Source organism: Crassostrea angulata, chromosome 7, assembly GCF_025612915.1.
Source record: "Crassostrea angulata isolate pt1a10 chromosome 7, ASM2561291v2, whole genome shotgun sequence".
Lineage (NCBI taxonomy): Eukaryota > Metazoa > Mollusca > Bivalvia > Ostreida > Ostreidae > Magallana > Magallana angulata.
This window is the reverse complement of record NC_069117.1, coordinates 48,219,983-48,232,111: the sequence shown is the minus strand read 5'-3', so window position 1 is coordinate 48,232,111 and position 12,129 is coordinate 48,219,983. Positions and strand designations below refer to the sequence as shown.

At 33.6% G+C, this 12,129-nt stretch overlaps 1 protein-coding gene across 1 annotated transcript; it reads left to right on the top strand.

Annotated features, from left to right (window-relative positions):
* Positions 1-60: 60 nt before the first annotated feature.
* LOC128155803 (tetraspanin-18-like) lies at positions 61-2,536 on the top strand. The gene is made up of 8 exons (XM_052817667.1): positions 61-154; positions 375-436; positions 776-1,057; positions 1,222-1,296; positions 1,556-1,660; positions 1,766-1,945; positions 2,036-2,119; positions 2,198-2,536. The coding sequence occupies exons 2-8, from the start codon at positions 377-379 to the stop codon at positions 2,396-2,398; spliced, it is 987 nt and encodes a 328-aa protein (XP_052673627.1). The 5' UTR covers positions 61-154; positions 375-376; the 3' UTR covers positions 2,399-2,536.
* The last annotated feature ends 9,593 nt before the right edge of the window (positions 2,537-12,129 follow it).

The window sequence follows — 12,129 nt, the reverse complement described above, 5'->3', positions numbered from 1 at the left end:
GTTATTAAAAGAAACTTAATTAAATAAATGTGTTGATGAATATAGCATGACCTTACCTTGGTTATGACTTGAGGCATTCAAACAAAACAATTTAAATCCTCAACAATCGATCATTAAATCAAGATATGCTTCTGCGATGGAACACTAAATGAAGGTCTGTGTATTTTATATGAACATTTTTTGTGGTGTTTCTTAATAGGTATTGGGAGATCTAAAATAAGGAAAGAAAATCATTTTAATAATAAAAATTTCACAATTTATGAAAATCTTTCAATGATGTGTATATATTTATGAGCTCATCAAAATTGCGGAGATCATTCAAGACAAACAATGCATGGTTATCCAGTTTTCTGAATAGAAATTGTTGTTTATAGATATGGGATACCTTTCCTGTTTCACTCGTCTGTTCTTGACCCTTTTTAACGGAGTAACCATCGTAAGTAGATCTGATTTCTTTATAAAATCACGGAGAATGTCAAAGAAATTAATAACAAGAGACAATATATATATTTATAATTATTTTAAAGAGCACTGTACAACGTTCTTATAAAACGGGTTTCCTTTTATATCTATTGCCTTCTTGGTGAAGAAAAGTGCGGAAATTAAGTGGAACAGAATGTGTATTGCTTTATTTTCCCTCAAGGGTTAACATATTTTCGTTTGTTAACAAGCACCTATTTTACAAAGACAAAAAAATCCAAGCAATACCATAATTTACTTTTATTTAAAGAATCAGAGTGAAGCCTTTCAGAGGGTGAAATCTTTGCTATTTCAGACAATATGCCTGGTCTTCATAGGAATAGGGGTGGTGATGATAATCCTCCCCGATATAAGTGTACTGGACCACCTAATTGGCGCCAGCACTGTGATGACTAAGCTAAAGGACACCCTGACAGCCACAGGCCTGGGGACAGAGGACCAGTACTCGGGTCTCTCCCTCTCAACAGCCTTCTATGACGTCGGTCTGATGCTGGCGGCGTCATGTTTATTCATCATGATCATTGCTTTGTTTGGATGTTGTGGAGGATGCTGTAAATTGAAGTGCGCTCTATTAACAGTGCGTATAGTAATAATACATTCAGAGAGAGAGAGAGAGAGAGAGAGAGAGAGAGAGAGAGAGAGAGAGAGAGAGAGAGAGAGAACCAGCGCAATGTTGCAGTACAAAATACTTGTGGGTGCAATATGCTAAAAATTAACTGTACCATTCATTTCATTCCTCAGTACATAGCTGTCAGCTGTTTCTTCCTGGTTTTGGAGCTGATAGTTGTGATCATAGTCTATGGTGATGAAGATTTGGTATGTAGTTGTAAATTCTATACAGTGCATAAAAGTATCAGATTAAATACAGTTGAATACATGGCTTCGAAACGTAAAAATGTGCAACTGTAACTATCTTCTAAAAGTATTTTTCAATGCACATTTTACATGTACATGTCTAATGTAAAATACATATGAAAAATGAGAGGCGATTTAAAGCCTATACACTGTACAGTATTTATGGTTTATACATGGATGTATATGTTTTTGTAACTTTTAATGTTAAATACAACCACAGGTGATTAAATCAATCAAAGAACTGGTCCTCCTCAGCATTGCTAGTTATAAAGGATTGGCCGGACAGAACATACAGAGCCTTGGCTGGAACTTCGTTATGGTCAAGGTACTTAGTCATCGTTTGATGCTAGCACCAACTATGTGCGTATTTACGACACTGTAGCAGCAGCTGCTTAACCTGTATAAGAAAATTATATACCCTTAATTTCAGTATAAATGTTGTGGGTTGAATGATTACAAGGATTTCCTGAGATCCAACTGGACTCGTTCAGTGACTACTTCAGGGACGACATACACATTGAAGACGCCCATCGCATGTTGCGATCCTCTTCCCACATCCGGCGATCTGACATGCGCAACAACAACCTCTGAACCCAATACTGCCTTAACGGTACTGTAGTTATTTACCTATATAGACCTTTAAAGAAAGCATTACATCGTTTGGATATCTAGTATTTGAACACTTCTATTAACTTTTTAGGGCTGTTTTGACACCGTTTGGGATACTTCGTTTGGAAACGACACATTCATAGCGTTTGGTTATTGCATTGGGTTTGGAATTCAGGCAAGCTTACTGAATTTTCGAGACAGTTTCGTATTGAATATCACGCAGTTGTTATATGATATATTTTGTGTTTTTCAGTTGATACTTATTGCTGCGGCAATTATTGTATTCATGGAAGCCAAGAAGAAAAACCGAATTGCAACAGAAAGGGAAGAAAGAAAACAAAGAAGGATGGCAAATAACGCAGTTGTGGAGCCCCTACCCGAAAAACCAGGCATATCTAATAACCCGTTCGAAGACCATCTCCCAGATAAACCGAACGCCCATGTCTATATGTAACATTCAAACAGAGATTAATGAGAACAGTTTTTTTTGCTTTTGTTTCCCACTACATGTAATTTTGTTTTACAAATAAGCACTCATTACTAATAAGCCATTGTTCGCACATATATAATTAAAATCAGAAAGTTGTCTTTAGATATGTCAATAATTTTTCTTTCCTAAGGCTTGTTTTTTGGTTATTCGATTCATGATAAAAAAAAAGTACAATTCTATTTTTTATGCGTTTAGATTTGAATCCAAATTTTAACACACATGTAAGTCGTGTTTAACGAAATAAAGAGTGTTACTACATGCTAAGTTGTTGCAATGAAATAAATCGATTGTGCCTAATTGTTATTTGCTGTGTTCCTCGGAACATAGTACCATATTATAATGCAACATTTTGAACTTGTATAACATTATTTGTTTGTGTTTATTTTGAGTTGTTGAGCATATTCCATTCCACGTTTTGTCCATAATAAATATTTATGGTACATTTTCACTGGCTTTTGCTCAATTTTAAAGGATCCTGAGTCACACAAGTGACGTTTTGCGCTGTCCATTTCCATCCATTGTCGTACATCGTTCGTAAATTTTCAGCTACTTTTTGTATACGACTGGGCTAATTCTGATAATTTTTTCTCATTTTTATTGGAAGGAGAAATTGAAATCATAACGAAAGTGTTGCAGAAATGCGGAAATATTCCCTTCAGTGAACTATGAGATGGACAATTTAAAATGGTTTTCCACACCAGTTAAGAGTAAGACGTTTCTGCTGTATGCACTTGCTTTTATAAATAGGCCCAGCATTTAACGATAATAGGCCCGTTAGTATGAATGATAATTATACCCCCCGCAAACAAAGTTTGGGGGGTATATAGGAATCACCTTGTCCGTCCGTCCGTCCGTCCGTCTGTCTGTCCGTCCGTTGTCTGTGCGATCGTGTCCGGTCCATATCTTTCTTATGGAGAAACATTGGAAGTTCTTACTTCACACAAAGATTGCTTTTGACCTAAGGGTGTGTCATGACCTTGACCCAAGGTCATTCGGGCAAGGTCAAGGTCACTGGCAGGAAAAATGCAAAATTCGTGTCCGGTCCATATCTTTCTTATGGGGAAACATTGGAAGTTCTTACTTCACACAAAGATTGTTTATGATTAAAGGGTGTGTCATGACCTTGACCCAAGGTCAATTGAGAAAGTTCAAGGTCATTGTTTCAAAAAAGCTAAATACTGTCTGTGTCATGTCTTGTATTAATGGAAATATTAGAAGCTAAAAATTAACAGTTTTCAAAAATATAGCAGTTGTTATTTATAGAAAATGGACAGTGAAATAGATTCATCCAATATTTTCTATAATAGCAAAAATACACGCGTTATGATTTTTTTTTCTTAGCGGGGGGTATCAATTGTGAGCTTGCTCACAGTACCTCTAGTTTTGATTCGAATCTACCTCTAAAGAAGAAGTCATTACATGTACAAAAATCATGGTATGAAAGACCCTATTTAAGAGTTATCTTTCTTTATTTCAACTGGTTTAAAATATCATAAAACGAAAGATTAAAAAGGAATACAAAACAATCTTTTATGTGCAGAAATTAACACTTTTTTGTTGATTTCTCATGTACGAAATGGTTTACTTGGGCATTTGGAATTATTGACATAAGAATACTTTAAGATAAAGACTTTTCACTTGTGACATACGGTATATAGCAATCTGAATACAATAAACTTCAGGATCTCTACAATAGCAGAAAGCATAGATCATCTAACAACAATCCATTAAGGGTCATGTTCCGTGACTGCAGAAGACAGTTTAATTTAACTAATCAGATTTAACTAATCAGATTGCAGGTTATGCATTTTGGTAAGTAATATTGTGACGCATTTTGGATCCTAGCTCTGTTGATGACGTATTAATAGTGATCATTCTGACAGTGTTTGTCTCTGTCCATCCCAGATCACTTCTTTAAAGCATATCATTATTCCCATTGGCCCAACTGGGCACAGTCATATTCCACCTATTAAGGTAAAGGGTTTGCAATGACCTTGAACAACGTTTCTGTATCAAAGATTAAGGTCAGATCAGAATCCTTTGCCCAATTTGACTCATAACTAATCCATAAATTGCATTTGTTCAAATGGGGTGCAGTGGTATTAAATAAAGTTTGTATTTCTTAGAATGATTAGTTGAGTAGTTTCATTTGTTGGTGTCTGCATAGCGATTCTTCAAACTTCCGAGAAACGTCGGGTGGTTTGAAAAACCCCAAGTGACTAATAATGTAATTATCACAATGCACATATAAATCAAAGAAATGCAGGAATTGCTTCCAATTTTTATGTTTTTCATCAATGAAATATTCATTCTATAATGTACAATTCTAAATCAAAAAATAAAATGCATAACTTCTGTAGGGAATTGCAATGAAAGAAATCCAAGACCTTTAACGCTAAAACTAGCGATTTCTGTATAAAATATTCATCTCTTAATGTAGCTGCATGTCTGTAGCTCCTGGTCTGAAAAAAATCGAATGGACGACCTGGGAGCTACAGTGCCACCCACTGAAAAAAATGTGTATTTATTGCGCACAAAAACGAGCGCGTTTTGGACTGAGGAACCTTATTTATACGCAATTTTTGTGAAAACCAAAAAAGTAACATAAAATTCTTCATGCAATTTACTTCTAATATCATTTTTTTCAATGGGTGGCACTGTAGCTCCTAGATAGAATGTTCTATATTTAAAATGACAGATGTCCTACGGACCCGGTTTAACGATAGAAATCGTTCCATATACTCGCTTCGTAGTAAATAAAAAAATATATCGAGCTGTATCTCGCCTAAATTTTCACATGACTGGTCTCAAATAACTACAATGTTGCTCTTTTATAATCCCATTTTACCTTATTTACTGTTTTTGCAACGAAATCACTTCCACTTTTAACATCACGTTTGAAAATTCGCTGTTTACGGTCGCCATGTTAAAGATAAAATCCGAGACATTTCGAGTGCGATTTCTGACAAAATGGCAGGCAAATTCAAACGTATACTAACGAAATGCTATGGTACGACCCATTAAATGGATTATTTTGTGGATTTAACAACATATGCATGTTCAAAAAGGTTTGCAGTGGATAAAAATGTGTTTTTCCTCTGCAGATTATTTTTAACAGACTTAAAATCGACGCGAGGCAGATCCACTTCTTGGCTGCTACATTGCAAGTATATGGGACGAATTCTTACTGTGACCTGAGCGTAATCTAGTCACGGTAAGATTATTCTTCCTATGTAGCTCCCAGGTCGTCCATCCAAAATTTCTTTTCTTTCGGAACAGGAACTACAGACCTGCAGCTACTCTTTTTGTGACATTAATACTTTGAATTATTAAAAGCAAATCACAAATGATGTAGATGATTTCTTTGAAAAAAATCTCTAAATTTCAAGCCTAAAAGGCACATTTATGTTGAAAGATTGCTATTGTAATAAAATGTAATAGCGAGCGCAGCTCGCCGGCGCGCAGCGCCGGCGCGAAGCGAGCTCTACCGGCAAGGCGTGTGTGAATAGAAAATTCGGACTATTTGCACATTCATTCAACGGATTTTATTGGCGTCAGTAAATCGGACCAGTAATGCATTGTTTTAATCGTCCCAGTAGTTCCCTGTAATTATGGTTTCCCATTTCACACTCACGAGAACAAGATGAAAGACTATGTACATGCACTGTAAATAACACAACGCCAATTTCCATTACTTTAATTTCGAGTGACGTCACAATGGATTTCTTACACATTGATCCGACAAAATTTTTCGGAGTCAGTAAATTTCGACCCACAATGCAATTCCTCAATGTCGGCCGATCTCACTAGACTGGATACCATCTCGCGAGAATCAAAGTAAAACTTTTGAGAAACAGATAAATTGTGTAATTTCCAGAACAATGTGCTTTTTAAGTGAACAAAACAGTATTTTTCGCTTAGTTTTTTTTCTAGTTTGTTTTCAAAGAGACAGACTACACTTGACCGACGTGAACTTTGACGTCACAATAAGGGGAAACTACTCTAAGTAGTTATTGTAAATCTGCTGAAATATAAATACCAAAATCTTCTCAAAATCTTGCAGAGCTAACGAATCGAGACATTTCTTCAGAGATGGAAACAGCTGTAACTTGCTCTCATTTGGATGAATGCTCACATTTAGTATTCACTATATTTACGGTAATTTCCAGGAACGTTTTTTAAATGGGGCGTGGCAACATCATTCAAAAAATCTTCACATGCAAATAAATTTCTCAAAATCAGGAAAATTCTAATCGGGGTGAGGAATAGGGAGTGCGTGGTATGCCTTTAGCTCTTTAGCTGCTCAAAAGTGTCTTTATTTTCACTACTATTTAAGGTATTACATGCTCCCGGGGGATCCATTTTCCTTATGTGATCAACAAATTGTTTTTATACGTTTATTTGATTTTTTTTTAAACGGGGGAGGGGGGAATCTGTGTTAAGTCAATTTTTATTTGTAAGTTTAAGAAAAATGTCTGCTGCAAGTAAAGAGGAAATAAACTGCAATATACATTATGTTAAAATCTTTATTATTTTACAACATTTTATCTGAGATAAATTCTATACTGGCGTGCGACCAGTATATAAACAATCTAAATTAAAATCAGATCTTTGATCCGCTCCAACAAATTCTGATGTCGCTATTGTTCAGCGACTATCAGAATTTCGGAGCATTACAAAGATCTGATTTTAATCAGATTGGTATAATAAATAAATAAAAAATCTTATGAATAATGAAAATTTACTGGAAAAATAGGTATATTTATTTTATTTTGCATTCAAATTCATTTACTTTACGTCACTACTTTTATTTTTCTTGATTTATCATAATTCATTTTTGATCACCTGCTGCGCTCGCCCCAACGGTCGCACCGTAAAACATATTAGGTTAACATTTCACATATTTTAGAATTTGTGGATACATAAATAATAAAAAGAAAAGAAAAAAAGCAATTCAAAAGCATGGTTGTATTACATGTAACACTGATGCATACATCTGATATTGTTTTAAACTTCGTGCACAAATCTAGGCCTAGAAGTTAAATTGGTCTTCAGAGTTAATTTAGCATAGGCCAAAAAAAATTAATGATTTGTTTCTCAGGCACCACCGCATCAGTAAAATTATCGCCGCATCAAACTTTTTTATCGTTATTTTTCCGGATTTTTTAATATCTTATCATTATCGGTTTTCTCTATTATGGAATCAATGTAAACAAACGCTCAGAATAATGCTTGTCTGTGTCAGTGAAAACGTTATTTCATCTGACACATCTACCCAGTGATCAACCTAGGGGGGTACATGTACTTGGGCTAAATAAGTGAATGTAAATATAGGTACTCGCTTTGTGGTCGGTAACTTCGCCAGAATTTCCTCAGACAGTGAGGTTGAACTAAGTTGCCCTGTATTCTGAGTTCACGATCGTGAAAGATAACCCCAAATGCAATAAAATGATAATTATCTTATTCAAAAGACATTTTCATAGCCTAAGTTAATCCCTATTGTGGTTAATAACTAGCGACTGTCTTATCTTTAGAGGTTATAATAAATACGGTTGATGCAACCACATACTGTGCACTGAAAATTACAACCGATGTTTACAACTTTAGGTGCTCAGATATTATAATAAGTTGGTAACTTGTATTTAGGTAATAACTCTGCCAAGTTAATGCTAAAATAATCATAAAACCGTTTGTCTACAGTTAAAATTAAAGATATCCAACTAGGCCTATATTACGGTTGTAATTGGGTCAAAGGGTTGGACTAATACCTCCAAAAATACACTGAAACACATAGACTGGTTTTATTTGTCATTTAACCAACACAATTACGAAACATTTCATCTACAAGATGTATGAATACACCTAATAAATTAAATTTAAAAAATTGGATAAGATTTTAATTGTTTTAGGAGTTGTTTTTTTTTTAATTGACTTGCTTCTTATCCAATTTAAATTAAGGTTGAATCTGTGTATACATGTATTATCATTAGCATTATGCCATTGTCAAAGAATGGAAGTCCACTTGATTTCTCAAACTTCTCCCTATTTTTCTGTGAGGGAGAATTTCAGAAGTGAAGTCTCCCTAAACAAAGTTTGCCCTAGGTTGGTCCCTGTTAACACTACCACCGAAATTTCTCTGTTATCTTCAGAAATTAAATTGAAGCCTCTGTGATATTGCCTAGTAGCAGGAATAAAGGACAATTCTATTGTTTGAGAATTTTTTGATGACTAATTTACTTTTCCTTGATTTCTGTTCTCAATGGAGATTAATAAGAAAACACCCCCAAATGAATGCTGTATTTGATAAATTTTTATATGGCAAATTCAACTCGTGAATGGCCTTAAGAAGTCCCCTATTTTAGTTCAGACTTGTGTTATTACTGTGGACGGGAAAGATGGGCTGCAAAATGAAGCAGGGGCACAAACCATTTGTCATGTTTGTTCATCTGCAAAAACTCAACCTTTGAAAAGGAAACAGAGACGGTTTAAACTAAAAAGAACAAATTAAAACAAATATTTTAACTTTGCCGATGTATCAGTTTGATGAAATCTGCTGATGAGTACACAAATAAATCATAAAATATGGGTTACTGTCACTGTAAATTTTGTCTTAAAAAACATTTCAAAATTTTGGCCCGAGAAACTAATGAATTATTTTTTTTTTGGCCAATTACTAGTCAATGTGCAAAAATACGTCCTATATAAGAAGATTGGCCCAAATATTAACGACGTTGCCCAATTCTTTGCATCAACTCTAATTTTCCTGCCAAATTTTAAATTTACGGGATTTATACATCTTACCCATCGGCTTTGCATCCAATCTGTCTGTCAATTAAAGTAATATTGTGGCACTAAAATAAAAACTAGTTATCGAAGGATCAATATACTAGATAAAGTAGGATGTCGATCTTTAGTGGAAGTCATTTTTCAATCTCAAAATGTCGTCAAAAGAGTAATTACATTCACTGGATGCCTTCATTAAAAAAATCATAATACGATATCTACTGGGAAAGATTGACATATTAAGCATTAATTTAAACAACCGAATTTAATGAGCGCTTTTAAATGAAAGGCGTTAATGTCTGCCTGATATAATAGTCTGCTTTATTACACTTTGCGTCAAGATCAACGCAAAATGTATTATTCATAATAAATTAAACGAATTACACTTATGATCACTCGGCTTAAAGGTATACTTACAAGTGATCAATCATCAATAAAAAGGACCACCGTAAGAAATAATAACAATTTCACGATAAAACAACCGAGACTGTATGTTCTTCAGAATCCGAAACATATCAATTTGACAATGATCCCAAGTATTTTGTTACATGTATTTTTATTTGTTTATTTATTACAAACAAATCACATATGATAAAAACAGATCAGTGCCATAAAACAAACTTAATGAGGTTATTTACAGTATCTCAGATAGACAAAGTAACAAAGACAAATGCAGTGACAGAAAAAAAAATAAAGTCATAATGATAACATTTTTCTTTTGTTAATAGATTAATAGTGTTTTGATTCATGCATTTGATCCATGCACAAAGTAAAAATACATAAATTTTTACAAATGAATATCTGCACATACACAGAAACATATACATACACATACATATATCACATGGTCTTTAATGATATAGTATAACTTGACTAGACACCTTGCGTAAAACCGGAATTATCTCCTCTTATACATGGGGTATAGCCTTATTCCCTTGCATAAAAAGAGGAGTCTACAGCTTCCAGTAGAAAAGTGGAGAGCTGCTTTCCCCGCACCTTCTTTTTATAAGAACGGAATCTACCTCAAAATTCCAAACCTTATAAATAAATGCGGTCAAATCCATAATAATGATCTGACTCACAGTGGTCAGCAGTAGCACTTTATAAATAACTGACATGTCACCCTGCTCAACGTAAAGAATGATAAAAATATTTTTTTGAAGTTCTGTAGACATTTGTCTAAGATTTGAAGACTTTATTGTCCCCCGCCGCAACGCGGTGCGGGGACATAGAAATGCCGGGCGTCCGTCCGTGCGTCCGTGTGTCCGTCCGTCACACTTTTTTGTAAGCGCTCTCATGCCTACAAATTTTGACCGATTTTCATTAAATTTATACCAAATGTTTATACCACTAATACTTTGGTCAAGTTCGAAAATCAGCATTGGTCGATACTTTTTCTTGGAGTTATAGGACTTTGATCACAAAAATGACTCTGTTTTATCCAAAAATTGACCTTGTAAGCGCTCAGATATTATAAATATTTATACTCCGCATTTCTTCTAATTTTCTTAAATTTTGAAGAAATTTTGATTATTTTTTTATGCTTCAAATAATAAAATATTTCTGATTTTTGTGTATAATGAAGATTTTATATAAAGATATAAATTGACAGAAAAGCTATCATATTGACCATTTAATAGGAGAGAAAAAACTGATTTTAATGATTTTTTTTCACAAAAATCAATGTATAGAATGGGCGCTTTAAAAAGTTTATAAAAATGTAATTTGATGGGCAAATCATATTTTAAAAACATATTCTGAGACCCAAGTATCATATCATTAGTTCACATTAGTAAAAAAAAATCCAACATTAATGTTATTGTTTTAAAAATGTTATAACAGACTCATTAATCTGCAGCAATTCTGAATTGCGAACCATGTGATATTTTCCTACGCCAATATTACGCCAACAATATAGTCAATGTAAGATTCTAAACATTGATTATTTTTTCTATGCCAAGTTGATTGATAATAAAAAAGAAAAAGAAATATATTATTTTAATTTCCTTTCATCTTGATTTAATGAACAATTAATCAAATTTACGTTTTACAAGTCGAAAACCAGAAAAGACTCCATCCTTAAGCCAATTTTTTATCACATTTCCGTCATGATACAGTCTTGTATATGCTTTAGCCTAGTACGCATACCAAAGGGTTTCACTACATTTACTATAGTCTGTGTTCATGTTAAAAAAATTTCTGATAGTCAACTTCTAGACTGCCCCTTCAGAAGGTGGGCGTATATATATACAAGGTAATTTCTTCAACTTAAAAGTGTTCTGTTGACATATTCGTATCATCAGTGCAAAATATTGAATTTTTTCCCTTTCATTTCATGTATTAGAGAAAGAACTAAAAAAAAAACAAGCATAAATTTTTCTCCTTAAGAGATAATTCGATCGATATACTCTTTTCTTCTAAGTTTTCAATAAAACAGTATTTTTTGCAGTTGTAAATTCTGAATGCAACAAAAGAGTTGGAGACATACATGTAGAAAAGCTTTCGTTCTTATCTACAAAAAAATCTAACAATAACTTGTCTGCAAACAATAGAAAAGTAAGATTATCTTGTCATACCTTTTCATGTGTAACATTACTGCAATTGTATTTTCTATTTATGTTGTACATGCATATTTTACAATTATTAATTTCATTGGATTTACCTACTAAAAGAACTGTTTTATTTATAATTTTCCAAAGCTTGTAAATGAATTCTGCAATACATTTATCTTTGATATTTTAAACAAAAATATACCGATTCTAATGGTTTTATTTAAGAAATAAAGTATCATTTTTGGATGTATATCGGGATATAGATACGGGTTGGACACGTGATCAAATCCTATAAAGACCGAAGGGCATAACATTTTTCTTTTTAAAGTAAAAGAAGTTTTTGAACAATTTTTTTGCAGT